Source organism: Heteronotia binoei, chromosome 21, assembly GCF_032191835.1.
Source record: "Heteronotia binoei isolate CCM8104 ecotype False Entrance Well chromosome 21, APGP_CSIRO_Hbin_v1, whole genome shotgun sequence".
Taxonomy (NCBI): domain Eukaryota; kingdom Metazoa; phylum Chordata; class Lepidosauria; order Squamata; family Gekkonidae; genus Heteronotia; species Heteronotia binoei.
The window spans coordinates 189,009,828-189,036,907 of record NC_083243.1 but is presented as its reverse complement, the minus strand read 5'-3'; the positions used below and the strand labels follow the sequence as shown (position 1 = coordinate 189,036,907).

The 27,080-nt window shown below is 45.8% G+C and overlaps 1 protein-coding gene across 4 annotated transcripts in view; it reads right to left on the bottom strand.

The window, feature by feature from the left end:
* SLC15A2 (solute carrier family 15 member 2) overlaps positions 1 to 27,080 on the bottom strand; it is a 144,937-nt gene that overhangs the window by 12,905 nt on the left and 104,952 nt on the right. For all 4 annotated transcript variants that reach the window (XM_060261865.1, XM_060261866.1, XM_060261864.1 and 1 more), the window contains 3 exons: positions 23,450 to 23,551; positions 18,819 to 18,918; positions 13,107 to 13,253 (listed from right to left, as the gene is read on the bottom strand). In XM_060261865.1, coding sequence (XP_060117848.1) covers positions 13,107 to 13,253; positions 18,819 to 18,918; positions 23,450 to 23,551 — 349 coding nt within the window. The remainder of the gene's footprint in view (positions 1 to 13,106; positions 13,254 to 18,818; positions 18,919 to 23,449; positions 23,552 to 27,080) is intronic.

The following is a 27,080-nucleotide window of genomic DNA, read 5'->3' as shown; positions in this document are numbered from 1 at the left end:
GAGGGGGGGAGGGAAGGAAGGGAGGAGGGAAGGAAGGAAGGAAGGAAGGAAGGAAGGAAGGAAGGAAGGAAGGAAGGAAGGAAGGAAGGAACTTCTGGCACCAGCAAAAACAAATGCAATTTGGAAGAGCCATAATTCATTGCATACAGTTCATAAACAGATAGGTGGCAGAGCTGCTCCCCTTTTAGGCTTTCTGTTGAAAAGGCAGGCAGGCAGGAATGGGGGAACTCACACTGACCCTCCCACAATAGCCAGCTGCCACCACCTCCCGCCCCAGGATTGCTACCTCAAGCAGCCTTCCATATGCCAGTGGAGTCCCCTGCTCTTTCTTTTCATTTTGAGTTTGTATTCATTTTCAATCTTTTTTAAAAAATTCAGCTACACTATTGATATAAGCATGCATAAAAATAAAAAGGAGGGGGTATTGTGATGCCAGCAATGATGATAGAACCCTCCCTTGAAAATCCTGATTATTTAAGGCATGTGTGGAAGAAAACAAACTGACTCCACAACTGTGAAAAGGCAGAGGGAGGGCAGATGTGCAAAAAAAAAAAAAAAATCCCATGTCCAAAACTATTCCAGTTTTTGTGGATTGACTGCCAAGAAAATCAGGAGTAAATCAAGCATGTGGAAAAGCCCTTTATCCTCACACCCTGATACAAAAGTAAATGAATGAACATTTGTAAAGGATATATTCATGTAGCATTTACTGCAAGTCTCTTTACAATACAGGAAGTAGTCCTTGCTGAGTTTGTGCATAGTAGATTGTGGGGCCTGGAATGATCGTAGAAGCAGTAGAGTTGGGGGGGGGGGGTGGTCAGTAGTACAGCATGTGCTTTGGATGCAGAACATCCCAGGTTCAGTGGCTGGCATCTCCAGTTAAGAGAGTCAGATATCAGAGGATGAGGAAGAGCTTTGGTGGAGATCCTGCCGGAGTAGACAATGAGGATGTTGGCAGACCAACAGTCTGGCTCAGTATAAGGCAGCTTCATATGCTCAGTATGAGTATAAACTAACTTGAGCAATTGAACAATTTGGCATTCTCACAGTGAACACAGCATTGGATGTGTGTGTGTGTGTGTGTGTGTGTGTGTGGAGAGAGAGAGAGAGAGAGAGAGCATTCTAAATCATATGGGACTGTAGTTCTAACTCAGCTCTAAATTCTTCAGCCTACCTCTATAGAGCAGTGCATTTCTCTTAAGGGTTAGTCAGAAGCTGCAGAAAAAGGATTGATTGTGGTAAAGATATGAATCTTGGAATTGGTAGGCACAGAACTTTCAGAAGTGCATGGAGCCACAGTAACTTGACCACGCTTCCCCAGTTCTTACCTGCTTCCAGGGCGGCGGCGGCGAGGCCGCTGGAGGGCCTCCAGGCCAGCGACCAGCGCCGGCTTCTCCGACGCCCTCCCCGGCCTCCGCCTGCACTGGAGGCCCACGCGAGGGGCCCTGCGGCGGTCGCGGAGCCGAGGAAGCGTCGGAGAGGCCGGCACTGGTCGCTGGAGGCCCTCCAGCGGCCTCGCCGCCGCTTCTCCGGCCTCCGCCACCGCCGCCGGGCCCCGCGCGGGCGGGGAAGGCGGCGAGTGCAGCCGGCTTCTGAGGGGCCCCTTGGCATTGCCAAGGGGCCCCCCAGACCCGCCAGACCTGGGGCGGCCCGCCCTCCCCGCCCCCCCTCCCTCCGCCACTGATGCGGATGGCACTCAGTTCTATCTCTCATTTCCAGCTGATCCCCAGAAGGCTGTAGAAATCTTGAATCAGCACCTGCAGATAGTTTTGGAGTGGATGTGGGCTAAGAAACTGAAGCTTAATCCTGACAAGTTGGAAGTGCTACTGATGGCAGACGATCACAAGGTGTCACCCATTATGTATGGGGTTGCATAGGCTGTGGGTGCTGTTAGACCCAAGCTTACTGCTGGATACACATGTGGCAGCTGTGGCCAAGGATGCCTTTTACCAGATTTGACTGGTTAGCCAGATGTGACCTTTCCTGGACAAAAAAGATCTGGCCACTGTAGCGCATGCCCTGATTACATCTAGACTAGATTACTGCAGTGTCCTCTGTGTGGGGCTGCCCTTGAAAAGTTTTTTGAAACCTCAGTTGGTACAGAATGTTGTAGCCAAGATGTTGACTGGAGTGGGTTGCTAGGACCATATCACTTCAGTCTTGGTCCACTTTATATGCACATTTTTGGTATCTGAGTCCAGCCGTTCTGATTCTCACAGCGGAATATTTGGGAGCAGTGTTCTCTCTACGCTGAGTTAGTGTGAGCTAGCTCACCATTGCTTAGCCTCCGGCTCACACATTTTTGTATTGGCTCAGGAAAAATGGCCCTAGAGCAAACTAATTTATGCAATAGCTCACAACTTTAATGCTGGTAGCTCATGGAGTAGAATTTTTGCTCACAAGACTCCACAGCTTAGAGGGAACATTGTTTGGGAGTGCTGTGAGATTGTACCGGCTGTTGCAATTGCATGTGGCAGGGCAGGCAGAGACTTCTTCCGTGTCGAAGGCTTCCTGTTTGTTTCTGGGCACAATTAAAGATGCTTGAGCTGACCTCCAAAGATCTATGTGATTTGGGACCGACATGCCTAAAGAACCACCCAACCATTATGGTCATCTGTGAAGGCCCTGTTTTCGTGCCCCAACCTTCTGATAGGTAGGTGGCAACTCAGGAGAGGGCCTTTTTGTTCATGGCACCAAAGCTCTAGAACTCTTTCCCCAGGGAAATTTGTGTGTCCCCTTCTGTTGCTGTCTTTTACCAGTAGGTGAAGACTTCGTGTGTGTGTGTGTGTTTGGCATTCCCTCAGTGATCCTCTTTCCTAACCAATGTTTTATGTTTTGTATGCATTTTAGATGTTTTTATATGTATTTTAGCTAGGTTGCCAAGTCCAATTCAAGAAATATCTGGGGGCTTTGGGGGTGGAGCCAGCAGACTTTGGGGGTGGAGCCAGGAGACATTGAGGTGGAGCCAGGAGCAAGGTTGTGACAAGCATAACTCAACTCCAAAGGGAGTTCTGGCCATCACATTTAAAGGGACCACAACCTTTTAAATGCCTTCCCTCCATGGGAAATATTGAAGGATAGGAGCACCTTCTTTTTGGGTTCATAGAATTGGACCCCCTGGCCCACTCATTTTGAAATTTGGAGGGTGTTTTGAGAAGAGGTTCCAGATACTATGCTAAAAATTTGGTGCCTCTACCTTAAAAAACAGCCCCCCAGAGCCCTAGATACTCACAAATTAATTCTCCATTATACCCTACGGGAATCGGTTTCCATAGGGAATAATGGAGTGCCCAGCAGACATCCCTCCACCCGCTTTCTGATTAGCCTGAAGAGAGGGGAGGGCCTCCAAACCAAGGGATCCCCTGCCCCCACCTCGGGATTATAGCGAAACTACAGGATCTTAGCGTACAGCTGTGTAAATAAAAAAACCTCTAAGAGACACCATAAATTTTAAACAACCAAACAGTGTAATGTAAAGGTCAGTGGTGTCCTGACAAAGCTTGCACATAGAACTTCAAATAGACAAGAGAATGTAGCAAGAAGACATTAACGGAAGACAGTTCAAAAGCAGTCTTTCCAATCACCAAGGAGAGACAATTTTCCAGTATTTAGTTCATGGAACTAAAGAAGCCCTTCCAAAGACGTCTGTTCTAGATATCAAGATGTCTCATCTGTCTTTCTTCAGTTTGGAGGCTTATTTATCACTGGAACCCAATCTTCAGGGCCGTTTTCCCACTGAGCTTACCTCGGAGCAACGTCCCTCTTCACCGCGCAGCGTCTGTGCGGATTTCCCACCAACTGCTCCGAGGCTGCTCTGAGGAACCAGGAAGTTCCCGGCCTTTTGCGTCACTTGAAAACCAAGCAAAGCCCTATCCATGTAAAAATGACCCTCAAAGGAGAATCCTAGAAGATCAAAGTCATCTGGGTGCACAGGTAATAAGTGAAACACAGATTTAATGTCACATTTTGCCATCTTGGCCCCTGGCCCACACCTACTGTACACACAACTTTTAACAGGTCGGTCAAAAGAAGTGTACCACACCGAATGTCAGTGCTCAGGAATAGCATTATTAACTGATTCACCACTTGAGTAAGAAAGGTGATGAATGAGTGGAAGTCACCTTCCTTCTTAGGTACCACACCTAGGGATGACACCCTTAGGTGAGGCAATATTAGGCTTGTAAATGATCCCAGTTCCCTGCCCTCATGGCACTCTTTGTCTATTTTATCGCATACCATCTGCTCCCTTCCTTTCACTGAAGGCAGATTAGGTGACGTGAAACTAATCCTGTCACCTTGATAAGGAATTTTGAACCCACAAGTAAACCCTAACAGGAAAGAACTATCTACATCAGGGGTGGCCAACGGTAGCTCTCCAGATGTTTTTTGCCTACAACTCCCATCAGCCCCAGCCAGCATGGCCAATGGCTGGTGCTGATGGGAATTGTAGGCAAAAAAACATCCGGAGAGCTACCGTTGGCCACCCCTGATCTACATGATTGGGGTAGCCTTCCAGATATCTCCTAAGTGCCCTCTGCTTTATTGGGCTGGGAACCTTTTCAAGTGGCTGCAGCAACAGCAGCCCCAGTCCCTTGGTGTTTGCCAGCTTCCTTGGGTTTTGCGTGTGTCCACAAAGGGGGCACTCATGCAGAAATTTACAGGGCTTCTTTGAGCAAATACCCTGTGATATGAATTCCCGGCAAAGCTTGCAGGCTGGAAAGGACCCCCCCCCCCCCCCCGCCAACCAAGCCCTAGAAGAGCCGGTCCCATGGTAATGATGTGCCAGCTATCAGCTTGGTTGCCAGTAGAGGGCTTCATGGGAGCCATCAACTGGAGCCTTAGTTGCTGGTGTACTTGATCCCAAGGAAGAGTAGGGTTGACTGCGGCCCTCATACAGAATTCTGCATCATAGTGAAGTCAAGCTCCCCCAGAGAAGTCCATATAAGCCCCATAAATTGTATCCCGGTATTGAAACCAAAGGGCTGCATGCAAAGGCTGCACTTGGGCAATGACTCCCAGATCTATGAGAAAAACCACGTAGCCAGTTGACCCACGTATGATAAACCCATCTCTTTAGTCCGTCTTTGTCCCTTTCCTCCAACTCCGCCTTGTCTTTCTTCTCCAAATCAGGAGATAAAAGTCTAAAAGCATCAACAAACTCCCCTTTTAAAATCTCTTGAAGGGCTGCCATCAAGTGATCTCCCAAAGGCATGGCCATGTCCCCTCTGAGCATTGCTCCCAAAGGAACTGCACTGTGAGGAACACCAGCCAGGAGAGGATAGCTCCATCCACCCCTAGGAGGCATTTTGTTGGAACTCAGTCCTAAAATGGCTGACTGACTCCATCTTAGTAATAGTAATGTTGTTTCTGCAATGTCATGCTGAGTCATGCTGCATCATGATCCAGCTGTTACCTGTTACTGAGGTAAGGTGGGATGACCTCACCTGTAATTAGGCTTTGTGCTGACTCACAGAGCTGATGCAACCCTGATGATTGGTACGTGTACTTAGGGAAGCTCAGTGAGCCTGCTCAGTCTGCCTGTAAGGATTGTGGGTTCTGTGAGGCCCGCTATCTGGGTGGCAGCGATCACTGCTGGTGTTGGATCCTAGGCTACTGTGCTTGGATCGTGCTGTGTATACTTACTGCTGTATACTGTTATCTACTGAAGTGTGTACTGATTACTGTGTATGACCTTGGCCTGGCAACGACTCTGAATATTGGATACTTTCCTGGTAAATATATCTACCATTGAATACAACTGTTTCTCTTGTCTATTAATTCCTGTGTTTTGCCTGTCCCTCTCCTTCAGCTCTTCTGCTGCGTGCAAAATACTCTAACACATTTGCCACAGCATTACCTTCCCCTTAAGAGCTGCCCAATGTACCCTGGCAATAAGACTGTGGTAATACCCTGGTAATAAGACTGGCCTCCAAAGCCACAAGACTATGTAGCTGAAGGTGTTGCCCTTCTCCCTTGGGCAGCTTCAAAGCCCCACGGTCCCCACAGCCAAGCAGGAATCAGTGAAATCCGTGTCTTACCTTCCTCCTCTAGGTCTGCAGCAGCCACCACCACTGCCTCATGATCCTCCCACACACTAGTCCTGGTCTCCAGTGCCTTGCTCAATTTGTCCTGTGCTCCTGCCACGGTCAGCATCCCACCGCAGGGAGGGTTACCCAAACAGCCCTCTAAAGCAGGAAGACGGGCCATTACATTGGCATTAAAACACACAACATGGGATCTCTAAGTCACCCTGGGGCCCTCCACGCACTTGCATGCCAGAGTAATCCCTTGTGATGCCTTGCCAAGTCCCCAGCCTTCCCTGGCAGGGGACTTTCACACGCGCGCAAAGTGCACCTGTGACGCGATGACGTCACCTGGAAGTGATGTCACTGCACTGGTGATGTCGCTTGCAGCCTCTCTAGGCGTTTCCGGGAAAACTCTATGGTTTTCCTGGATGCTCTAATCATTAGGGAGGGGGAAAACTCCATGGTGCCTCCTGTACCGTAGAGCTTTCCCTCCCAAATGGCTAGAGCGCCCAGGGAAAACCATAGGGTTTTCCCAGAAACGCGAAGAGCAGCTGCCGTGCAACATCATCAGCATGATGATGGCACTTCTGGGTGACATCAACGCACCGACAACGTCAGGGGAGGTCGGAAACCTTCCAGGCGGGGGAACACCCGCCTGGACCGGGGGGCTTAACAGCCCTACTTCTAACTTTGCTAGCCTCTGCAGAATGATGCACCTCTCCTGAACATCCTCCTCCTCATCTTGCCCTCCAAAGGGCCCTTCCCTTGTAACAGGCCTGAGACCCAAAATGGTTGCTGAATTCCAAAATGGCTGCTCCTTTCCAAAGCCACCGCACGCAAAGGCTAAAGACAGCACTCCATGGTGTAGCTCCCTGTCCCTTTGCTTTCCCTCCCTAAAGGCTGCTCCTCACCAAGAGGTCCTGATCCACCCCAATAAAGGAACAGTTGGGGATGAAATAAGGACAAAGAGCAGGGAACGGGGGGGGGGGGCGTGAGGGAAGCACTCTCACTAGATTGGGGCACCACCAAGACTTGACAACATCTTGCTTTTAGGGAACTGCAATGTTTTTTGCTGCTTATTTGATTTGGTCTTTATATTGTCTGGAATTATAACTTGTTGTGAACCATCCTGAGCCCGGCTATTGGGAAGAGCGGTCAAAAATTCAAATAAATAAATATGTCCTCAGCTCCCTTTTCAGAGGCCAGTTAACCTGATTCTCTGCAGGAGAGAGCCTTCCTTCCTACCCCTGGACTTGGGCAAGCCTATTAAGGCTACGGCTCATGCCTTTCTATGAAAAAAGGGGTCGGTCAGTCAAGTTTATTCAATGCCTATTAGGCCTTATGGCATCTACCATGGCTGTCGTTTCTCTGACTATATAGTTTATTGGGAAGTATGACCCTATGAAGCATCCGCCTGGGTGCTGTTTCTCCATTCCCAGATCAAGTTTGACGTTTCAGTTGGTGGACAGAGGATGCTACTCTTTCCACAGGAACCCAGTGTGGGTTTTGAGTCACAACTGATACTTCCTTAACAGGCTAGGGTGCCCACTGTGAAGGACTCTCAGTTCACTCAGCAGAGTCCTTCACGTGAACCTTCCTGAGCTGCGTGAAGTCAGGTTCGCCTTTACCTCCTTCGCAGATATCCTCCAGGGCAAGAGAGTGCTTGTTCAAATGGACAATACGTCCACCATATATTACCTCAACAAACAAGAAGGTATGGGGTCTTAGAGGCTGCGTTTGGAGGCCACTGCAGTTTGGGATGCGGCTAAAAGTATCAGAATTTCCCCCAGAGCTATCCATATAGCAAGAGTCTGTCAAGTCTGCTTTAACTCTGGCCAAGCCTGCACTCACTCTTTGGTTCAGGAGAGAAGCAACCTGGGTAAAAGCCATACTGTATGCCAATGCTGCTAGCTTGAACTCTCCTCACCCCCCTCCTTTCCTTTGTTATGTAGTTGTGCTTTGAAATGGGAATATGTGAAAGAGATTATGGAGCCTTCTCAGGCCGGGCATCGGGGGAGGTTGAAGCCGAAGAGACGCTCAAGGCCAAAGCAGGCCTGAGAATAAAATTGTAACATCAATGTTTGAATGTGCCCTGCATAGTACCCCTCCCTCAAGAATCCCTTTGAAGTGTACCTTATATGCTGGCATTTTACTGTATGATCTTTAGTCTTTCAATCTCCTTGTAGTCGAGAACTATGATATCAATAAACTAGCTACTTTGTTACCAACAAGGCCTCGTTATTGAATCTATCGACTTGACAGAGTCCTGAACACTATGGGCAATAGCCTAAGCAGAGTCTATGGGTGATCAGATGGGCTTTTTGGTCTGCCGTAGCCACCCCACCTCTGGATTTAATGAGTGCAATCACACACACATACATCTTGCCCCTGTAACACGATTGCCCTTACCTCATGTCAATAGCAAAGCCAATGAGGCGCTTCCATGGTGTGTTCCCAGTCGTCTGATTGGACAGGTGTGCCATGCCCAACGTGTGTGCACCCTGTATGCACCCTGTAACTATGGCACCAGGCGGACAGTATAATTGCTCTGTCCTGCGCACGTGCACCTCATGTGCATCCCATAACTGTGCCACCAGTTGGGTGGGTGCTGTCTGATTGCTGCGGCACACCTCTAACTGGAGCAGCTTTTTAAAAGCCAAGGGACTGCTGTGGCTACCTCCCTGTCTGATCACATCCGATTTTACCACTCATAAGTGGTCTATTCAGCCCAGATTTCTTCAGGGAGTTTTGGAGATGTGGGACACCCCTCAAGTGGGCCTTTTTGCCACATAGGAGACAAGGAAAGCCCCACAGTCTTGTTTCTAAATAGGCAGCGATCTGGCCTCACTAGGAGATGCATTCCAAATCCTTTGGTGGGGGGCTCTGTCCTATGCAGAGGGTTCAGATTATATTCTGGTAACCCCTTTTGAACCACACCAGATTTGGTTTTCTGAGCCCCTCCATTTTGCAGGTTCAGAGTACATCACACTTCCCTCTGCCCTGGATTTGTTGCTGTGGGGCCCTATTCTGCACTATGATGTGTCCAGCTTGCACCTCATGGTGTGGAGGATATGACTCGCGGCTACATCAGCACAATATGACTTTGTTATGGTACTAAGAAAAAGACTTGAGAGAGCCCAAGGCCCAGGCAAACATGCTCTCCATTATCTTCCTATCCATGTTGCTGCAAGCCTCATATTTCTGGACCTTGAAGTTTAAAGGGATTATTCTGAGTTACTTTGTACAGCAGAACTATAGATTTTCTTCTCATGCAATAAATTGTAGGTCAGCTATATTAAACTGAGATAGCCAAAGTTAATTTTTCCATTTACTCATGGAAACTTTAGTATCGTCCCAGAGGGTAATTGCTCCCAGAGTACCTGTGCAGAGCACACTACCTATCCACTTGATCTAATTCATACTTGACACCATTGTTTTTCATTATACTTTATCTTCCATCCCTATGATAAATGAGTGTTCTTATAAAGCCACATATCTTCTTCCCATTATATACTTTTAGACTTGGATTAAATCACGTTTGTTTTTGTTGAATGATTTTCTAAAGCCAAAGCTTTGAATCATCGTTGCCAGTGAAAAAGATGCTGTTTCTCATTCCTTCTCTTCGTTTTAACTTTAAAAAAAAAAAAAAAATCTTGCTTGGGCGTTAAATGTCAGCTCAAGAAGCAGCAATTATTTCACTTGCACTCTTTGGATTACTACAATTGCTGCACACAGTTTCTTTTTTATAGAGAACATTGTATGTTTCCCTGGTGAGATCTTGGATGAACTAGAGGAAACTGGGTGGGCCTTAAGAAAATGTGGTAGGATCCTACATGGAGAAAAGCACAGTGCTGCAATAGGAAATATGGGAAAACTAAGGGATATTTTAAAAGTTCAGGGGATAGAAGTATTGGTGAACAACATGACCAGGCCACAGATTCAGTGGGAGCTCACAGGAGCACAGCTCCTGAACCTTTCTGAGAGTTCTGCCTCCTCCGTCTGAGAGTTCCACCTCTCAGGTGGTAGCAGCTACAAGCATAGCCAGTTTCAAGAGGGGGTTAGATAAAAATATTGAGCAGAGGTCCATCAGTGGCTATTAGCCACAGTGTGTATGTATATATGTATGTGTGTGTGTGTGTGTGTGTGTGTATAAAATTTTTGGCCACTGTGTGACACAGAGTGTTGGACTGGATGGGCCATTGGCCTGATCCAACATGGCTTCTCTTATGTTCTTATGTGACACAGAGTGTTGGACTGGATGGGCCATTGCCCTGATCCAACATGGCTTCTCTTATGTTCTTATGAGACACAGAGTGTTGGACTGGAGGGGCCATTGGCCTGATCCAACATGGCTTCTCTTATGTTCTTATGTGACACAGAGTGTTGGACTGGAGGGGCCATTGGCCTGATCCAACAGGGCTTCTCTTATGTTCTTATGTGACACAGAGTGTTGGACTGGAGGGGCCATTGGCCTGATCCAACAGGGCTTCTCTTATGTTCTTATGTGACACAGAGTGTTGGACTGGATGGGCCATTGGCCTGATCCAACATGGCTTCTCTTATGTTCTTATGTGACACAGAGTGTTGGACTGGATGGGCCATTGGCCTGATCCAACATGGCTTCTCTTATGTTCTTATGTGACACAGAGTGTTGGACTGGATGGGCCACTGGCCTGATCCAACATGGCTTCTCTTATGTTCTTATGTGACACAGAGTGTTGGACTGGATGGGCCATTGGCCTGATCCAACATGGCTTCTCTTATGTTCTTATGTTGTCCATTGAATAGTATGTGCAGCTGCATAACAATCCCTGGATGAGCTCCACCACCTATTTTTCTACAAAATGACCCCTGAACATGACCAAAGATGAGCTGACCTTACTACCTCTTTTGCTGCAACAAAGCAAATCTTGCAGTCTAAAGTATGAGCATCGAGTGTGAATTTTAATATTTAATTTTTGTGCATTTTTAAGCACGTGATCTACACAGCTCCTAGCTCCTGTGATGGTTGTCAAAAGTGGAGCTTTGTTTCAACCACACTGGTTGTCCCTCCTCCTATTCAAAGGTTAGCAGGGTCATCATTCCCACGTGCCAGGTTGTTAGCATAGGGTCCTCTCACACTCAGGGTTGGCCCTAGACTGTTTGGCACCCTAGTCAAGGCACTGATAACATCACCGAGCCACACGGGGGATGCCCAATTCAGCACATCCGGAAGGCTGGCACCCTAGGAAATCACCAAGTTTGCCTAGTGGCAGGGCAAGCCCGGCTCACACCATCCATTTGTGTTGAGATAATGTTGCAAATCCAACACTGGATTTAATTTTCTTATCATCTCTCCCACTCTGGTTGACATGCATTCTTCACACGCAGAAGAATGAGGCAACAGAATGCTGAGGTCCTTAAATAGACTGTACCACTTCAGATTTAGGTGGCAGAGTCTAGTTTTTAATGCTCCTTGGCTTTAAGAAACTCCCTGAACATGGAAAGCTATCACAGCAGAAACGATGAGCATTTTCGCACTGACCTTACTCGGGAGCGACGTCCCTCTTCACCGCGCAGCGTCTGCGCGGATTTCGCACTAATTGCTCCGGAGAACCCGGAAGAGCCGCAAAGTCCAGCGGCTTTTGCGTTGCAAATGTAAACTGGCCAAAAACCAGTTTACATTTGCGATGCAAAAGCCGCGGGACTTTGCGGCTCTTCCGGGTCCTGCGGAGCAATTAGTGCGAAATCCGCGCAGACGCTGCGCCGTGAAGAGGGACGTCTCTCCCGAGTAAGGACAGTGAGAAAATGCCCAAAGGTTCTTTCCCCTTTGTCTCTTCTCTTCTCATGGAGTGGTGGTTTAAAAAAAAAAAAACCATAACGAACATTCCAAAGTCTATGTATCTAATTCTCAACATAGCCACGGACCAGGGGCACATGGAGGGGAAAGAGATCGTCCTGCACACATGGGCCACACCCCAGTTGTGCAGACAAGTCTTAAATGTTTAAAAAAAACTTTACAGGGATACTTAAATCCCCACAAAGTAAGAGGGTTCCCTGTACATGTGCAGAGAACACACCACTTGGAACTGTGAGGGGGAGTAGGACATGGCAGCTATGAGGGAGCCTGGGAGCTGCACAAGGCTCACTGCTGCTGTCGGGAGGGGCCCTCAGTGGGCCTCTCAGCTGGGAGCCACACAGGACTCACCACAATTGCTGCCGGTGAGGGGGGAAGCTTTGGTGGGCTGGGCAGCTGGAAGCCAAAAACGGCTCACTGCCATTGCCACTTTTGGGGTGGGTGGCAGAAGAAGAGATTGGATTTATACCCTGCCCTTCACTGAGCTCTTTTGAGGACTGCTCTTGAAGAACCGTGACTGACCCAAGGTCACTCAGCAGCTGCATGTAGAGGAGTGGGGAATCAACCAGTTATCCCAGATTAGAGTCGGTGCACTTAGCCACTACACCAAACTGGCTAACTTGCAGGCGCCCAGGCAAAGAGGTGTCAGCTTGCAGCCAGCATAGGGTTGCCAATCCCCAGGTGGGGGCAGGGGATCCCCCAGTTTGGAGGCCCTCCCCCCGCTTCAGGGTCGTCAGAAAGCGGGGGGAGGGGAGGGAAATGTCTGCTGGAAACTCTGTTATTCCCTATGGAGATTTATTCCCATAGAAAAGCATGGAGAATTGATCCGTGGGTATCTGGGGCTCTGGAGGGGCTGTTTTTTGGGGGTAGAGGCACCAAATTTTCAGTATAGCATTTAGTGCCTCTCCCCAAAATGCCCCCCAAGTTTCAAAAAGATTGGACCAGGGGGTCCAATTCTATGAGCCCCAAAAGCTTACAGGGGATCCTGGGGAGAGTATATGTGGGAGATGAAATCCCCCCCACAAGTATTGGAAGTGGGCTCCACTTGTATAGTCTAATGTGATGCAGTCCATTCTACTACCTCAGCATTTTACCACCTCTTCCCACTTCCTTTTCTTTCATGTGTCAATTAGGCATTAGTGGCATACCTACAGAAGTGTGGCTGTCTCTTCTGTCCCCCCATTCACCAACTGCTTCTAGATTTCAAATCTTTTCTTCTATGCACTAAGTCCCATGTACTCTACCTGAGAATAAGAGAAAGAAAGTCCTGTAATGGAGAACATCACTTCCCCAGCTGATATTAATAGATATTGTGGAATCTGCCAAGCCATATGAATATTATTGGCTGGGATGTCTTCTGCCTTCCAAGCTTCAGAGAAATTTGCAGAATTCTAAGATAAAGGGAAAAGATGACGTTAATTACTGATGGAGTCCACAACCTGTGCTACATTTATGTCACTGCAGAATTTATGGAGGAAAGAGGGGTTTTTTTTCCTTGCTGCCTGCAGCAACACCGGCCTCCTGGGCCTACTAAACAACTATGAACTCTGTTGGTGGACTAAAATAAAGCCACATTAAAAGCATCATCAAACTTTGCTTTTACCAGGATGGTGCTGGCATTGTTTACGAGATGCATTTAATCACCATAAAGGGAGAGACAACAAGAAGCCATGGTTTAGAAGACTAAAAGGAACTAATGGTAATTATGTGCATTACTCACTGGACTATGGAGAAATGTCTGAAAGACCTTCAAAAGGAAGCCAACATTGACAAAAGCTTAAGCGTAGGAAATAATGATCCCAAGGATTTACATGCTGCATTTTGGCCACATTATGGCACCTATATGCATCACTCACAGCACACAATAGATCTGGATGCTGAACAAAGCATAAGATTAATTACAACAGACAGACTGGGAAGATCAGTCACTTAGTCAATGGGAAGAAGAATAGGCATATAATAAAAGCAGAGGTATTTCCAACAAAAAAATTGAAATAGGGCAAGATAAGTGCCGTAAACGGCAGTCGCTTTCGTATTTTGATAGGAATAAATATACTGTACCGCTGATTATTCAGACTACTATAATCTTGATACTCCCTTATTCTTCATGCAGCACATGTTATTTTATTGGCTTCTGATCTGCCATAGCTATCCTCCTAATCTAGCACCTAATTATTTGGCAGAGCAAGGCTGTACCATGTGATCTAAGTAACAGCGAATGGAAATTTGTAAACTGTTTGTACATATTGTGTTTACAACCCAGGGGAAGCCATCGTGTAAGCTTGCTATACGCACACCGCAGCAGGTAAGTGGGACTGTGGCTGAACTTCACCTGCCTTGCAGATGAAGCTGGCAGCATCCCTTCCCTTCTTGGACCCACACATGCTGAGGAGGAGGCCTTTTGAAGCAATGAGGAAGGAGGGAGGTCATGGGGGAGGAGGTCAGCAAAGAGAGCCCCCCAGAGCCCTGCCCCATGTCCCAGAGCACTGGATAAGCATGGGGCTGTCCCATTCCCATAGGCTCCTTTAAAATGCAGGAGCCATGGCAGCTGAGGAGGAAGAAGTGTAGGCAAGGTGACTGAGGAATCTCCTGCAGCCTGCCTTGAAAGGACACTGGAGGGCAAGGCAGCCCTGGACAGTGACCCTAGGGAGTTGGAGTCTGACTCATACTTATTCCATTACTTCACCCTAAACAGAGTTACATCCTTCTAAGCCCACTGACTTCAATGAGAGCAACTCTAAGATGGCACACTAAACCTGTCATGGATAGAGAATAAAACGATTGCACTTCTGCTGATGTAGGGTTGCCAAGTCCAATTCAAGAAATATCTGGGGACTTTGGGGGTGGAGCCAGGAGACTTTGGGGGTGGAGCCAGGGGTCATTGGGGTGGAGCCAAGATCAAGGCTGTGACAAGCATCATTGAACTCCAAAGGGAGTTCTGGCCATCACATTTAAAGGGACGGCACACCTTTTCAATGCCTTCCTTCCATAGGAAATAATGAAGGATAGGGGTACCTTCTTTTAGGGCTCATAGAATTGGACCCCCTGGTCCAATCTTTTTGAACCTTGGGGAGTATTTTGGGGGAGAGGCATTAGATGCTATACTGAAAATTTGGTGTCTCTACCCCAAAAAACAGCCCCCCCCCCCAGAGCCCCGGATACCCACAGATCAATTCTCTATGATTTTCTAGGGGAATAAATCTCCCTAGGGAATAATAGAGTTCCCAGCAGACATTTCCCTCCCCTCCCCCCACTTTCTGATGACCCTGAAGCGGGGGGAGGGTCTCCAAACCGGGGGATCCCCTGCCCCCACCTGGGGATTGGCAACCCTATGCTGATGGTTGAACAACTCAGTCAAAATTAAGCAGTTTAAAATCACATTGATTTCAATGGGAGTATCAAGCATGTACTTAGCAGTGACATCAGTAGAATGTGAAAGTGCTTCATTTTGGCTAGAGTATACTCTGTGTTTGCCAAAATAAATATTTCTAATCTTGTTTTTGGAATTTGAAAAATTTTCCTTTTGTAAACTGGTTTGGATCCCTCTGGGGATAAAAATGGCCTCAAATGCTTAAATAAACAAATAAATATGAGCATGTTCCTCATTTGTTTTGCTTGTGGCTAATTTGCTAATTACTTTTTGCCAGGGCTCTTTTTCTAGCAGGAGCTCCTCTGCATATTAGGCCACGCCCCCCCCGGATGTAGCGAATCCTCCTGGAGCTTACAGTACGCCCTGTACTAAGAGCCCTCTAAGCTCTTGGAGGATTGGCTACATCAGTGTGTGGCCTAGTATGCAGAGGAGCTCCTGCTAGAAAAAGAGCCCTGCTTTTTGCTATTTTGACATTGACTTGTACTAAATCTGTATGTGTATTTCTGCAGGCATACACATGCATATGCAAATACCTACATGTGTGTGAGTGGTGTGTGTGTGTATCTTTCAGTGGTTTCACTCTACCCCGTTGTTCTAAAGATACTTTAACCAATAAGGCGGGTCTTAGATTAATTGAATTCTGCATAGCGCACAATGTTATAATATTTAATGGTCTCTCCAAATTTCCAGCTGCAAATGACTTTACTTTTTTTTCCACAAGGGGTTGCAGTGTGATAGATTTTTGTGTGGGCTCACCCAACCTTCTGTCATCTATCGATAACTTTTACATCGATCCGCGCACAGAAAGTGACCACCTGCCCCTAACTCTATCCCTACGATTGGATCTGGAGGTTAATATGGTATCACCTTCCCAATCCATGAAGGCCCCTGAGAAAGTTCTAAAAAAAATCAAGTGGTCCCCGGCCCTAGAAAGGGAGTTTTCTTCCCTCTTTGGCTCTGAAGCGCTATGCAGATTAAGGGATTCAATCATAAATTCCAATTCAGATGATTCAATCCTTTCAGGATTTTCATTATTAATTGATTATTGTAGTGCCAAAGCTAAACCGGTGATCTTGTCTAGGTCTAGTTTCTCCAGCTGGTTCGATACAGATTGTTTAGCTTGGAAACAAGAACTGAGAGCTCATTTTAAAGAGGCTTGTCACTCCAAAGACCAATCAAAAATTAAGGCCTACATTGCTTACAAGACAGCCTACCTGGAGCTTACTACATCCAAAAAGAAAGCTTTCTTTCAGAATAAATGGGACCAACTTTACCACTCGATAAAATCTAACGATAATAAGGCCTTCTGGAGAATCATTTCAGGTAATCTAAAAAACAATTCTGTTACTGACCCAAATATCTCTGAGCAAACATGGGTTGATTACTTCTCTAACATTTTTGCTGCCCCATGTGTATCCCCTCCTATCTTAGCAAACCCCTCAGTTACTGATATGCCGGTCTGGCCTCCAGTAACTCTAGAGGAAATCAGTGAGTTATTGAAGGATTTAAAAGCGGGTAAAGCACCTGGCCCTGATGGCCTTCCCGCTGAGGTATTCACAAAGTTTGCCGATTGGTGGCTCTTGCCCCTTGCAAAATTGTTCTCTTTTATCGATCTGCATGGCTCCATCCCTGACTCTTGGCTTGACTCTATAATTATCCCAGTATACAAAAAGGGGGGGTTGGAGTTACCAGAAAACTTCCGCCCCATTAGTTTATTATCTATAGTGGGCAAATTGTATGCAAAACATTTAGAACTCCGATTAACTGACTGGATGCGCCTAGGCAACATCATAGGTCCTGAACAGATTGGCTTCTCCAAAGGCAAATCTGCTATGGATCACTGCTGCACTCTGGCCTTCCTTGCTGAAAAATATATGCATACCGGGTCAAAAAAATTATATGCTGCCTTCATCGATTTGAAGGGTGCTTTTGATTCAATAGATAGAGCCCAACTATGGATCAAGCTAGGTTACCTGGGAATGGACCCTCGTTTGCTGTTTCTCTTGAGGAAACTTCATTCTAATACCTTTTGCCAAGTGAAATTTTCTTCTAGCGGTGACTTGACTAGTAAAATCCCAGTGTTAAAGGGGGTAAAACAAGGTTGTGTGCTGGCCCCACATCTTTTTAATTTATTTTTAACTGACCTGGCACAATTTTTGACCCCCATCAATGGTCATCCGCCTAAACTTGCAGGCCGAGCGGTCCCCTTATTACTTTATGCCGATGACACTACCATCCTCTCTTGTACAAGAGTGGGCCTGCAAAGGTATTTGAACGCCTTTTATGACTACTGTAATTGTAATTCACTTACTATCAATTATACCAAATCTAAAGTAGTTGTCTTTTCAAATTGCTGGGGCCCACAGAGATGGTTTATTGGCAATTCAACAATCGAGCAAACAAAAAATTTTAAATACTTGGGGATCACTTTTAACCACAAGTTAAGCTGGGTTTCACATCGTAACAACACCATCAACTTGGCTAAGTGTTCAGCTGCTCAAATTAAACAGTTTTTCTTTGCAAGGGGCAACCAATTAGTTCCAGCAGCTATTAAAGTATTCAAAGCCAAAACGCTTGCCCAAATCCTCTATGGTATCCCTATATGGATCTCAGCTTTTACCAGGAAAGTGGAGGGCATTCAAGCCTCATTCTTTAGACAAATTCTTGGTTTGCCAAAATGTGTGTCCTACTTTGCTCTCTGCTCTGAAGTGGGTCAGTCTTTGGTGGAGACAAAAGCCTGGATTGCAGTGTTTAAATTCTGGCTCAAAATTCATTTTAGAACAGATCCCAACAGCCTTCTTGATTGTATGAAAAGAGACCCATATATTTCGTCCTGGACAGCAGTGCTTCTGTCTAAACTCAATCAATTGGGGTTAGAGGTAGATGATTTTTCTACCTCTGAAGAGTCATATATCTTCAGATGTATTAAACTGAGACTGTGGGAATTGGAGGAAACGAAATTACGGCCAACTCTCCCTTACACTTGCTCTCCAGCTTCCTTAGGTCTTTATGCTTTTTGTGGCAAAATGCCCAATTATCTATCAGACCTAACCACTCCAAGTCATCGCAGGGCATTTATGTTGGCCAGACTAAACGCGTTTCCCTCCAAAGTTTTACAAGGGAGATATCAGCGAGTCCCTTTAGCCGACAGACTTTGCTCCTGTGGAGCGAATACCCCTGACTCAATCCAGCATATATTGCTTGATTGTTCTTTTTACCATAACCTCCGTAAAGATTTATTTGGCAAGCTTTCTTTTTCTCCAGATTTGTCTATTCTGCCACCCTGTTATTATTTATTGAGTGATACTGAGGGGGTGGTTAGTGAGGCTGTGGCAAAATTTCTGGCTGACATCCTTAAATTTAATTCTGACCATGTTTGAATGTATCTGTAAGCTCGGTTTTATTTTGATTTTATCTCCAATGTTTAAATTTTTATATTCTGTGTATTTTATCTGAATCTATTATGCCATTAAAGGTTTGGTATGTATGTACACTCTAGTGGTTGCCTGAACATGGCATCATTTTTAATAGTCAAGAAATCAACGCTAGAATGGAAACAGTAGCTAAAATTCAATGGTTAACTTACATTTCTTGTTATAACAACAGTGTATGAGGCTCCAAAATCAAGCAGGCCGAGGTGCAAGATGGATTCTTCTGCTTCAGTTTGGCATTTGACATTGTTGTATCTTGACAAGAAGAGGAAACACAATAGATCCTGATTATCCTCTCATGGCCAAAAAGCCCAAGACATTCACAAATTTCTTTAAGTTGATTCAGGGCAATAAATAACTCACCATTCCAATCCTGTGCTAAGTACTGCACATGACTAGCATTTTAACTTTCAGAGATAGCTTTTTAGGAATAAGTTAAGGACATTGGTCAGAATTAATTTTACACTGAATAATGAATTGCTAGCACTGGGTTGGATCCAATGCAGTGACCTTGCAAAGTCTGCTTAAGGATCCACAGTCCTCCCGCCTCTTTCCTCCCACCAGCACCCATTTCCTATCCTGGCAAAGTTCCCACAGTGGCAGGACCCACAAAGAGCAACAACCCCTGCAAGTCAGGGAGCTGCATTGGGGAAAGAGGATTGAATCATGTCCTTTTCCTCTAAAATCATACCTTCCTGCCTCACAGAAGAGGTGATTTCACCACCTTCCCCCTCCCCACTGTTGCCTCCCAACTTGCATGGCTATTTCTCTGGGCGTTTTCGCACTGACCTTTTACTGGCGCGACCACCCTCCTCACGCCAGCGGATCTGCAGGGATTTCGCACCAGAAGCGCCGGCGCAGCCAAAAGAGCCGGCTACTTCCGTCGCGAAACCCGCTCAAACGTTTTCCTGCTTCTTGGCGGTTTCTGTTTGAGCTGGTTTCGCGACGGAAGTTGCCGGCTCTTTTGGCTGCGCCAGCGCTTCTGGTGCGAAATCCCTGCAGATCCGCCGGCGTGAGGAGGGTGGTCGCGCCAGTAAAAGGTCAGTGCGAAATCAGCCTCTGTGTGAGTCCCACAGCCTTGGGGATAAATTTTCTGGAGTCAGAAACGGCTGCTGGAGGGAGCCAGGAAAGCCCACAGCCTTAGTAATGGCTTTGTTTCTTTTCTTTTTTTTCTTTTTTTTAAATAATAAAAAGCTTTATTAATATAGAGTTCAAGGTACAAGTATGAAAATGCATCGGCAGATGTGTAGAATGTACCCATATACAGCGGGAAGATGGATATAAACAAAGTTAGTTATTAAAATGCAGGTTACAACAACAGTTGACATGACATCAGTATAGCATGATATGGGTCATTAGGATTTTTGCTGTCCTTTGAGACCTTGTCAATAAAGGGACGCCATTTACACACAAAGTCCAGAGAAGCAGATTGGGAGGTGTTATGAGGATCTAAACCATGAGTGAGTTTATCTAAGACAAAGTAGTCCCACAGCTTTAGCCACCATGCCTGCCTTGATGGAGGATTTTGCTGTTTCCAAACCGAGGCGATTGCAAATTTGGCCGCCACAAACATATGTGAAATTAAATCCTCTGTTTGTGTAGGAATATGCGAAGTGCCTGTATGATTCGGGAGAGCATATTCCGGCGTGAACGGGGGAGAAAATGAGGTGAGGTCATGTACTTCTTGGTAGATTAGTCTCCAGAAATTATTTATGACGGGGCATAGCCACCAGGAGGCTTTGTTTCTTCATGTAATAATTTTTCTTATTTTACAACTTTTCTTTCAGCTTTAGTCTTATATGTTTTCTAAGCTGCTCCGCTAACAAAACTTAGTAGAAACTAACTCTCTTTGCAATATTTATTCATTCGTTAAATCTGTGGCTCTCAGATTGGTTGACTGCGCACACACGTTCGTTAAAAAAAAAATCTTCCCTGCATGTCAGCGCATGTGAATGTAAAGCACCGCTATTTGTTTTCTTTTGAGGATATAGTTTTTTTTATTAAGCAAGCAAGCAAACAAACAAATAATAAAAAGAAACAAATACATCCAAAACAACAATAAGCGAAAAGATAATAAAACACAATAGAACACAATAGAACACAATAGGGAATACACAACAATGCCATTGAAAAGAAAAACCACTACAACTACAAACTCATTCACACTAAGGAATGGAGAGGATCAATAAACTTCTGTTACTCCAAATCAACACCTTTACTTTTTACCCACTTATATATGGGATCCCATTCCTCCTGGCATTTTTGCACATTGCCATCTCTTAATCTTATGGACATTAAATCAGATTCTGCGGCCCCGCTATTTGTTTTCTGTGAGGATGACCTGGTTGAACTAATGTCTTCAACTTACCAACCATGAGAACTGGGCAGGGCAAAATCTTTCATACTAACCTTTTCCACACATACTAGAACACTAACTAGCCAGATGAAGCATGCAGTTGGCATAGGGTTGCCAAGTCCAATTCAAGAAATATCTGGGGACTTTGGGGGTGGAGCCAGGAGACATTGGGGAGAGAGCCAGGAGCAAGGGTGTGACAAGCATAATTGAACTCCAAGGGAGTTCGGGTCATCGTATTTAAAGGGACAGAACACCTTTTTAAATGCTTTCCTTCCATAGGAAATAATGAAGGATAGGGGCACTTTCTTTTGGGGCTCATAGAATTGGACCCCCTAGTCCAATCGTTTTGAAACTTGGGGGGTATTTTGGGGAGAGGCACTAAATGCTATACTGAAAATTTGGTGCCTCTACCTCAAATAACAGCCTCCCGGAGCCCCTGATACCTCCAGATCAATTTCCCATTATACCCTATGAGAATCGATCTCCACATAGGGAATAATGAAGTACCCAGCAGACGTTTCCCTCCTCCCACACTGGTTTCTGGCGACTCTGAAGCGAGGGATTGGCATCTCTACTCACGAGTTGCTGCCAACTTCTTCAAAGTAACACAGACATACCATCCCAAGAGGAAGCCTTTCCAATCAGAAACTGAAGCCTCTGGAGGTGGAAAGTCACATGGTGGCTGTGGGGGTGGGGCTTTCCCCCGCCGGCCAGCTGACTGGGGGCGGGAAGGAGCCTGGGAAAGTGGGAGAACCCTGGCTGGCACTTTGGGATTGGCAAGTCTAAATTGGCATGAAGGCCATATTTCAGTGGCAGAGAATGTGTTTGGCATGCAAAATTTCACCAGTTCAGTCCCTGACACCGCAAGATTAAGGATCTCTATGAGTAGGTACAATAAAGGGCCACCATCAGTTGCTGCAGATAGTACCAGGTTGCAAGGGCCTTTGGCCTGACTCAGTAAAGGCAGCATATATCCTTCCAAATGCAGTTCCATGTCCAGTTTATCTACGCTTACATAACTCTTCATCAAATACAAAATGGTTGCAATATAGGTTTGCCAAGTCCAACTCAGAAAATATCTGGGGACTTTGAAGGTGGACCTTGGAGACTTTGGGGGTGGAGCCAGGAGACTTTCGCATTCCCTAAAATAAATAAAAATACAGTAGTACTGTTCCCCTGAATACAGTCTTCATTTCCTCATCCCCCCCAGCAGCTGACTGCACTGCCACTAAATGAAAGTGAGCACACACATATACCCACAAAGCAGCCAAAATAGACGGTTTGTAAGCACACACTTTTGTGATCTCACTGGGGCAATTTAATCACGGGAGTTGCTGAATATAACTATCTGCTGCATTTCAACCAACTTCTTCAGACTAACAGGAAAAAGAAAGAAGAGCAGCCTAGGTTTAAAGGCACCTGGTGGTTGTTGCAGTGGGGCTTTCCCCTGCTGGCCAGCTGGCTGGTGGTGGAGAGGAGCCTGCAAAACTGGGGGATTCCACTTTCAGGGCCTGGGAACTGGCAAGCCTATTGCAGTAAGGACAAGTGCTGGGATATTGAAGAAGTCACATTGGTACATATCTTTGCTCTTTTCTTGCCAGCAAGGATTTCAAGGAGCCAGTTATAGCAGCACATGTTCCTGAAGAACAGCTTGTACTTTGAATGGATAAAGCAAAGAAGAGCAGCAGTGAATTGCAATCAGTGATCATTGTCCAGTGTTTGTCCTTTTCCTTACCAATGGTGAAGCTGAGCTGAGGTGAGCTAGAATTGGGTAGATAGTTCAGCGAAGTGGGTGGGATGGAGTGCACAAATGGAAGGGCATGCACAACAGTGACTCCGTCTACATTTGAACACAGCAAAAGGCACCATACCTATTATTGCACTGAAATATTGTTCCTGCCCTGCCTAGCAGAGATCTGCAATGTCACTTCTGACAGCGCTGATCTTCTGCGATGAAACAGGTGTGAAGGAATTACTCTAATAATTTCTTCCCAGGATTTGCCTGCATTATCTTTCCGTCACGCTATAATTTCTGAATGGACACTCCATGCGAGCTTCATTCTTTAAAGCAACGGAGTTCTAGATTCCTGGAGCGCTGTCTGTCCACTTTTCCAACCAAGACCTTGTTGGTGGGTGGGTTATCTGTTGATTCCAGGTTGGTCCTAGTGTGTGTTGATATAATTGATGGGTGTAGATGAAATTGAGAGAACTGATTAAGCAGAAGCTGCTTTAAAAGTGTACTTCGACAATTCATTTTCTCTCTTTACCTGAGATGAGAATGCAACAAAGAACGGTTCCAAAACTGACACACAATTAATTATGTTGACAAGCAAACTCCACTTTCCTCTGAAATTGACTAGAAGGGCCACTGACAGGATAAGAGGTTAAAGGGAGGTTAGTTAAACAGGGAACATTTCTCAAAACTCTCACCTCCCTCTTTCCACACTCCTGTAGTCTGAAGCACTGTAACTTTTGACAAACTCTTCTTTGCCAAGAGTGATGTTGACATCTTGAGCCAAAGTATTAATGAACCTATAAGGAAACGTGACTTTATCATGACAGAAAATGAATACAGGGAAGTAAAGCATCAGAGATTTTCCCGGAGGCGTGCAATCTATTTGAAGGCAGTTCCATCTTCATTTTTATGGCAAGCTTGCTGGCCAAAAATGCTTCCAATTTATCATTGTTTCCCATAATCATATATGTAACCTCAATACATGCAATGACACAACCTCCGTTCTAGGAAAAAGAAAAGGATTGTTGCCATTAATGCCACCTAAGAAATTCAGTGGAATGAGGTGGCTGGGGGAAAATTATTTGGGTGGTGGTGGGGGGAGATTATATCTCTCCTTCATAATTCTATTTCACAAATAACTTTCCCCTAAACTGCTCTAATAGATAGGCATTTGTTATTTCAGTATCTGTTGGTAAGACATGCATCACTGTTGTGTCAGCAATGATGTAAAAACTTATAGCAACAAAATTTCGGCGTTCAAAGACGCCATGCCTCTACTGTACCGGAGATTACTTATTTTGAATATTTTAGACCACTTCATATCTGAGGGTCTGAGGCAGAAGGAATACAACAATACAATAAAAATAAATAAAACAATCACGATTATACCATTTCAAATGAATCTAATAAATAATCATAACAAGAGTAAGCTACTGAAGATGGCACCACTTCTAACAGTAAATTGATATAGTTTATATCAATAATGAAAACTGCACAAGAAGGCTGCCCATCAATAAGGGTGGGGTATCCACATACCTGGGGATTCCTAGAGTGTGCAGAAAAATATGGCCATGTACATTGAACAAAAAGCAGAGGAAAAAAACCTCTAAATGGCTTGGTCCTCACCTTAAAATGCTCCAGAAGGCCCATTGAGACCCATTGAGAATAAGAGAAAGAAAAAAGAAGGATGGGGTGGAGAAGCCAGTCACTAAGAGCTTAGACTCATGGAGGGGAGATATGGAGTATGGGTTAGGGATTTCTAAACTATCCCCTTCTTCTGTGATTCCTTACATATTCTGACACATAATCATAACTGTAAACAGGCTAGCCTGAAATAGGATGATGAACGTAATGAAACCAGCTCTCCTCTCCCCACCCTGAGAAAGCCAAATTCTTTACATGCCCAAGGGACTCTCTAGGCATGCAGAAGAATATTAGTTTGTAAATTAGCTCAAAGGAAATCAAGAAAAACCTCAACATTTGGCCTGCTGAGAAACTGCTCTGGCCAGGCCCATAGCTAGGAAATTTTAAGTGGGGGGCACTGGTGAAAGTGGTGGGAGCCATGGGGGTCAAATGACATCACAAAAATGACATTACAAAATGCCGCTGATCTGCTGCTGCTTCTGCCTTCCCCATATTCTGACCCACCTTGAGGCTTAACCAGGTGACAAGTGAGGGGGGCAGAGGCAGGACAAAGGCTGGCAGCTCCAGGCGTCCCACAAGCACCAGCAGCTTCTTCCCCTTCCCCCCTCCTTCAGCTTCCTGGCACCGGAGCCCGTGCATGTGAAAAGGGCAGGTAGCAGGTGAGAGGGAGGAGGCAGAACTGAGGCGGGCAGCTCCAGGGGTCCCGTGAGCACTGACAGCCTCTTCCCCCTCTCCCCTCCTGGCCCTCCTGTGTCTGCCTGCCTAGTGGTGGTACTCATCACCGGAGGTAAAAATGCCCAAGCAGCCTCATTGCCTCTCTTGTGTCCTTCTGTCCTCCTCAGCCTTTCTTAAGACCCATGCAATGAATGAATGAATGAATGAATGAGTGGGTGGGTGGCAGGCCAAGGAGTTGGCATGTGTGTGTGCCTGGGGCAGGCTCGGGATGGCAGGGCTGGTGGGGAATGGTATGGTGGGGTCATGTTGGCAACCTGGGCAACTCAGCTGTTGGCGCTGGTGCTGGTGGTGGGCGCCTTCTACTACATGAGCTTGGGTGGGGAGATGTGCATCCACTGGCCCATCAGGGGTTGGTGGCGGGGAAGGCCAAGGAGGCCAATTGGGGATGGTGAGTGGTAGGGCTGTGAGTTCTGGGGCCCCCACCATAGCTGTAAGCCTGGGCCTGGTGAATATGTATTTATTTACTTCATTTTATACCTTGTCATTTATACCTTGCCAATAGGGACCCAAATTGCTTACATCATTCTTCTCTTGCACATGTCATGTGTCCTAGAAAGGACAGAATATGGAAATGACTGAGTATCAGTTAAAGAGGAAAGGCCAGATGATGGGGAGAGTGTTACAGAGAAACCAGCCTGCTTAACTAAAAAAAGTGCCAAGCAAATGGATGCAGGACAGAAAATCCATAGACAAGGCACAGACAACTAAAATAACATCCTGTCTCTATGGCCACCTGACCTCTGAATCTTCTGAAGAAGAGAAAATAAAGAGAAAGGCCTTTTCTCAATAAATAGCTGGCAAAATTGTACAGGAGGAGATGACTCTTAATCTTTTGATAACAGAAAAAGGCCATCTCTATCCTGCTTGTGATTCCTCACAGAGGCATCTCCCTGAATACTGTCTGTGGAAAGGATGCCAGAATAGATGAAATGTTAGTCTGGTTCAGAACAGCAGTTCTTGTACTATAGGACAGGTCTGCATGTGACCTACCGTCCTTGTTAGGTGTTACATTGCTGGGGCTTCTATTACACACACACCCGATCATTTCAGTATGCCCAACGGGCACATTGTCTGAAAGGGCAAGGCAAATATTTTGCAGATTCAGTATTTTGCAGCTGCAACACCACCTGCAAAAGTAGGTTTTGTTTGTGTTTGTACTGAAGCTGTACAGGAAGGGCAGCAGCTGTTCCTGGGTGCCCTCCCGCACGATTTAAATCACTCAGCTTTCACCTTGGCATGGTGGCGTGCCCTGTGAGTCACACGGTGGGTGTCTAATTCAGCACTCCCCGGGGCCATGCCTAGGTGACTGACTAAGGTTGCCTAATCGGTGTAGCAGCCCTGGCTGAATCAGCAATTACAATTGAAAATGGATTAGGCTGATTAATTACAATAGTTCTAGTCTTCGAATTCAGCGAATTTGTTCTTCACAGTTTTTTTTTAATACTTTCCTCTGATTATTTCCCTCTTATGCCTACCATCTGACCTCTCTTGGTCCACTTAGAGCTTTTATTCTTGCTAGAATGAATGCTCATTCAGTGGCGGTTATGAAAGGCCACTTTTTGTATCTTCCCTACTGACGGAATTTGCTCTTGCTCCCTCAGCAAAATAGAGTCGATCTCTCATATTTTATTGGAATGCCCTCTATATTCTAATCAAAAATGCCATTTTATTCTACAGTAGCTGGTGAATCTAAAGGATTTTAATCCAAGCAGGGTCGTCCCTTTCTAACTCTCAGATCCAAATCCTAATATTACTTTGGATGTTGCAGGATTTTTCAAGTCCTTTTGTCTTTTGGGAAATAGAGATTATAAATGAAATTTCAGATAGTTATACCATTCCAGGCATTTGGTTTAAGAGCTTTTATTGTACAAAGGAAAGGAATTAAGACTGAAGGAACCCAGAGAAATGTGGCTCTGTTCCATCTCGGGCTGCCAAGTCCAATTCAAG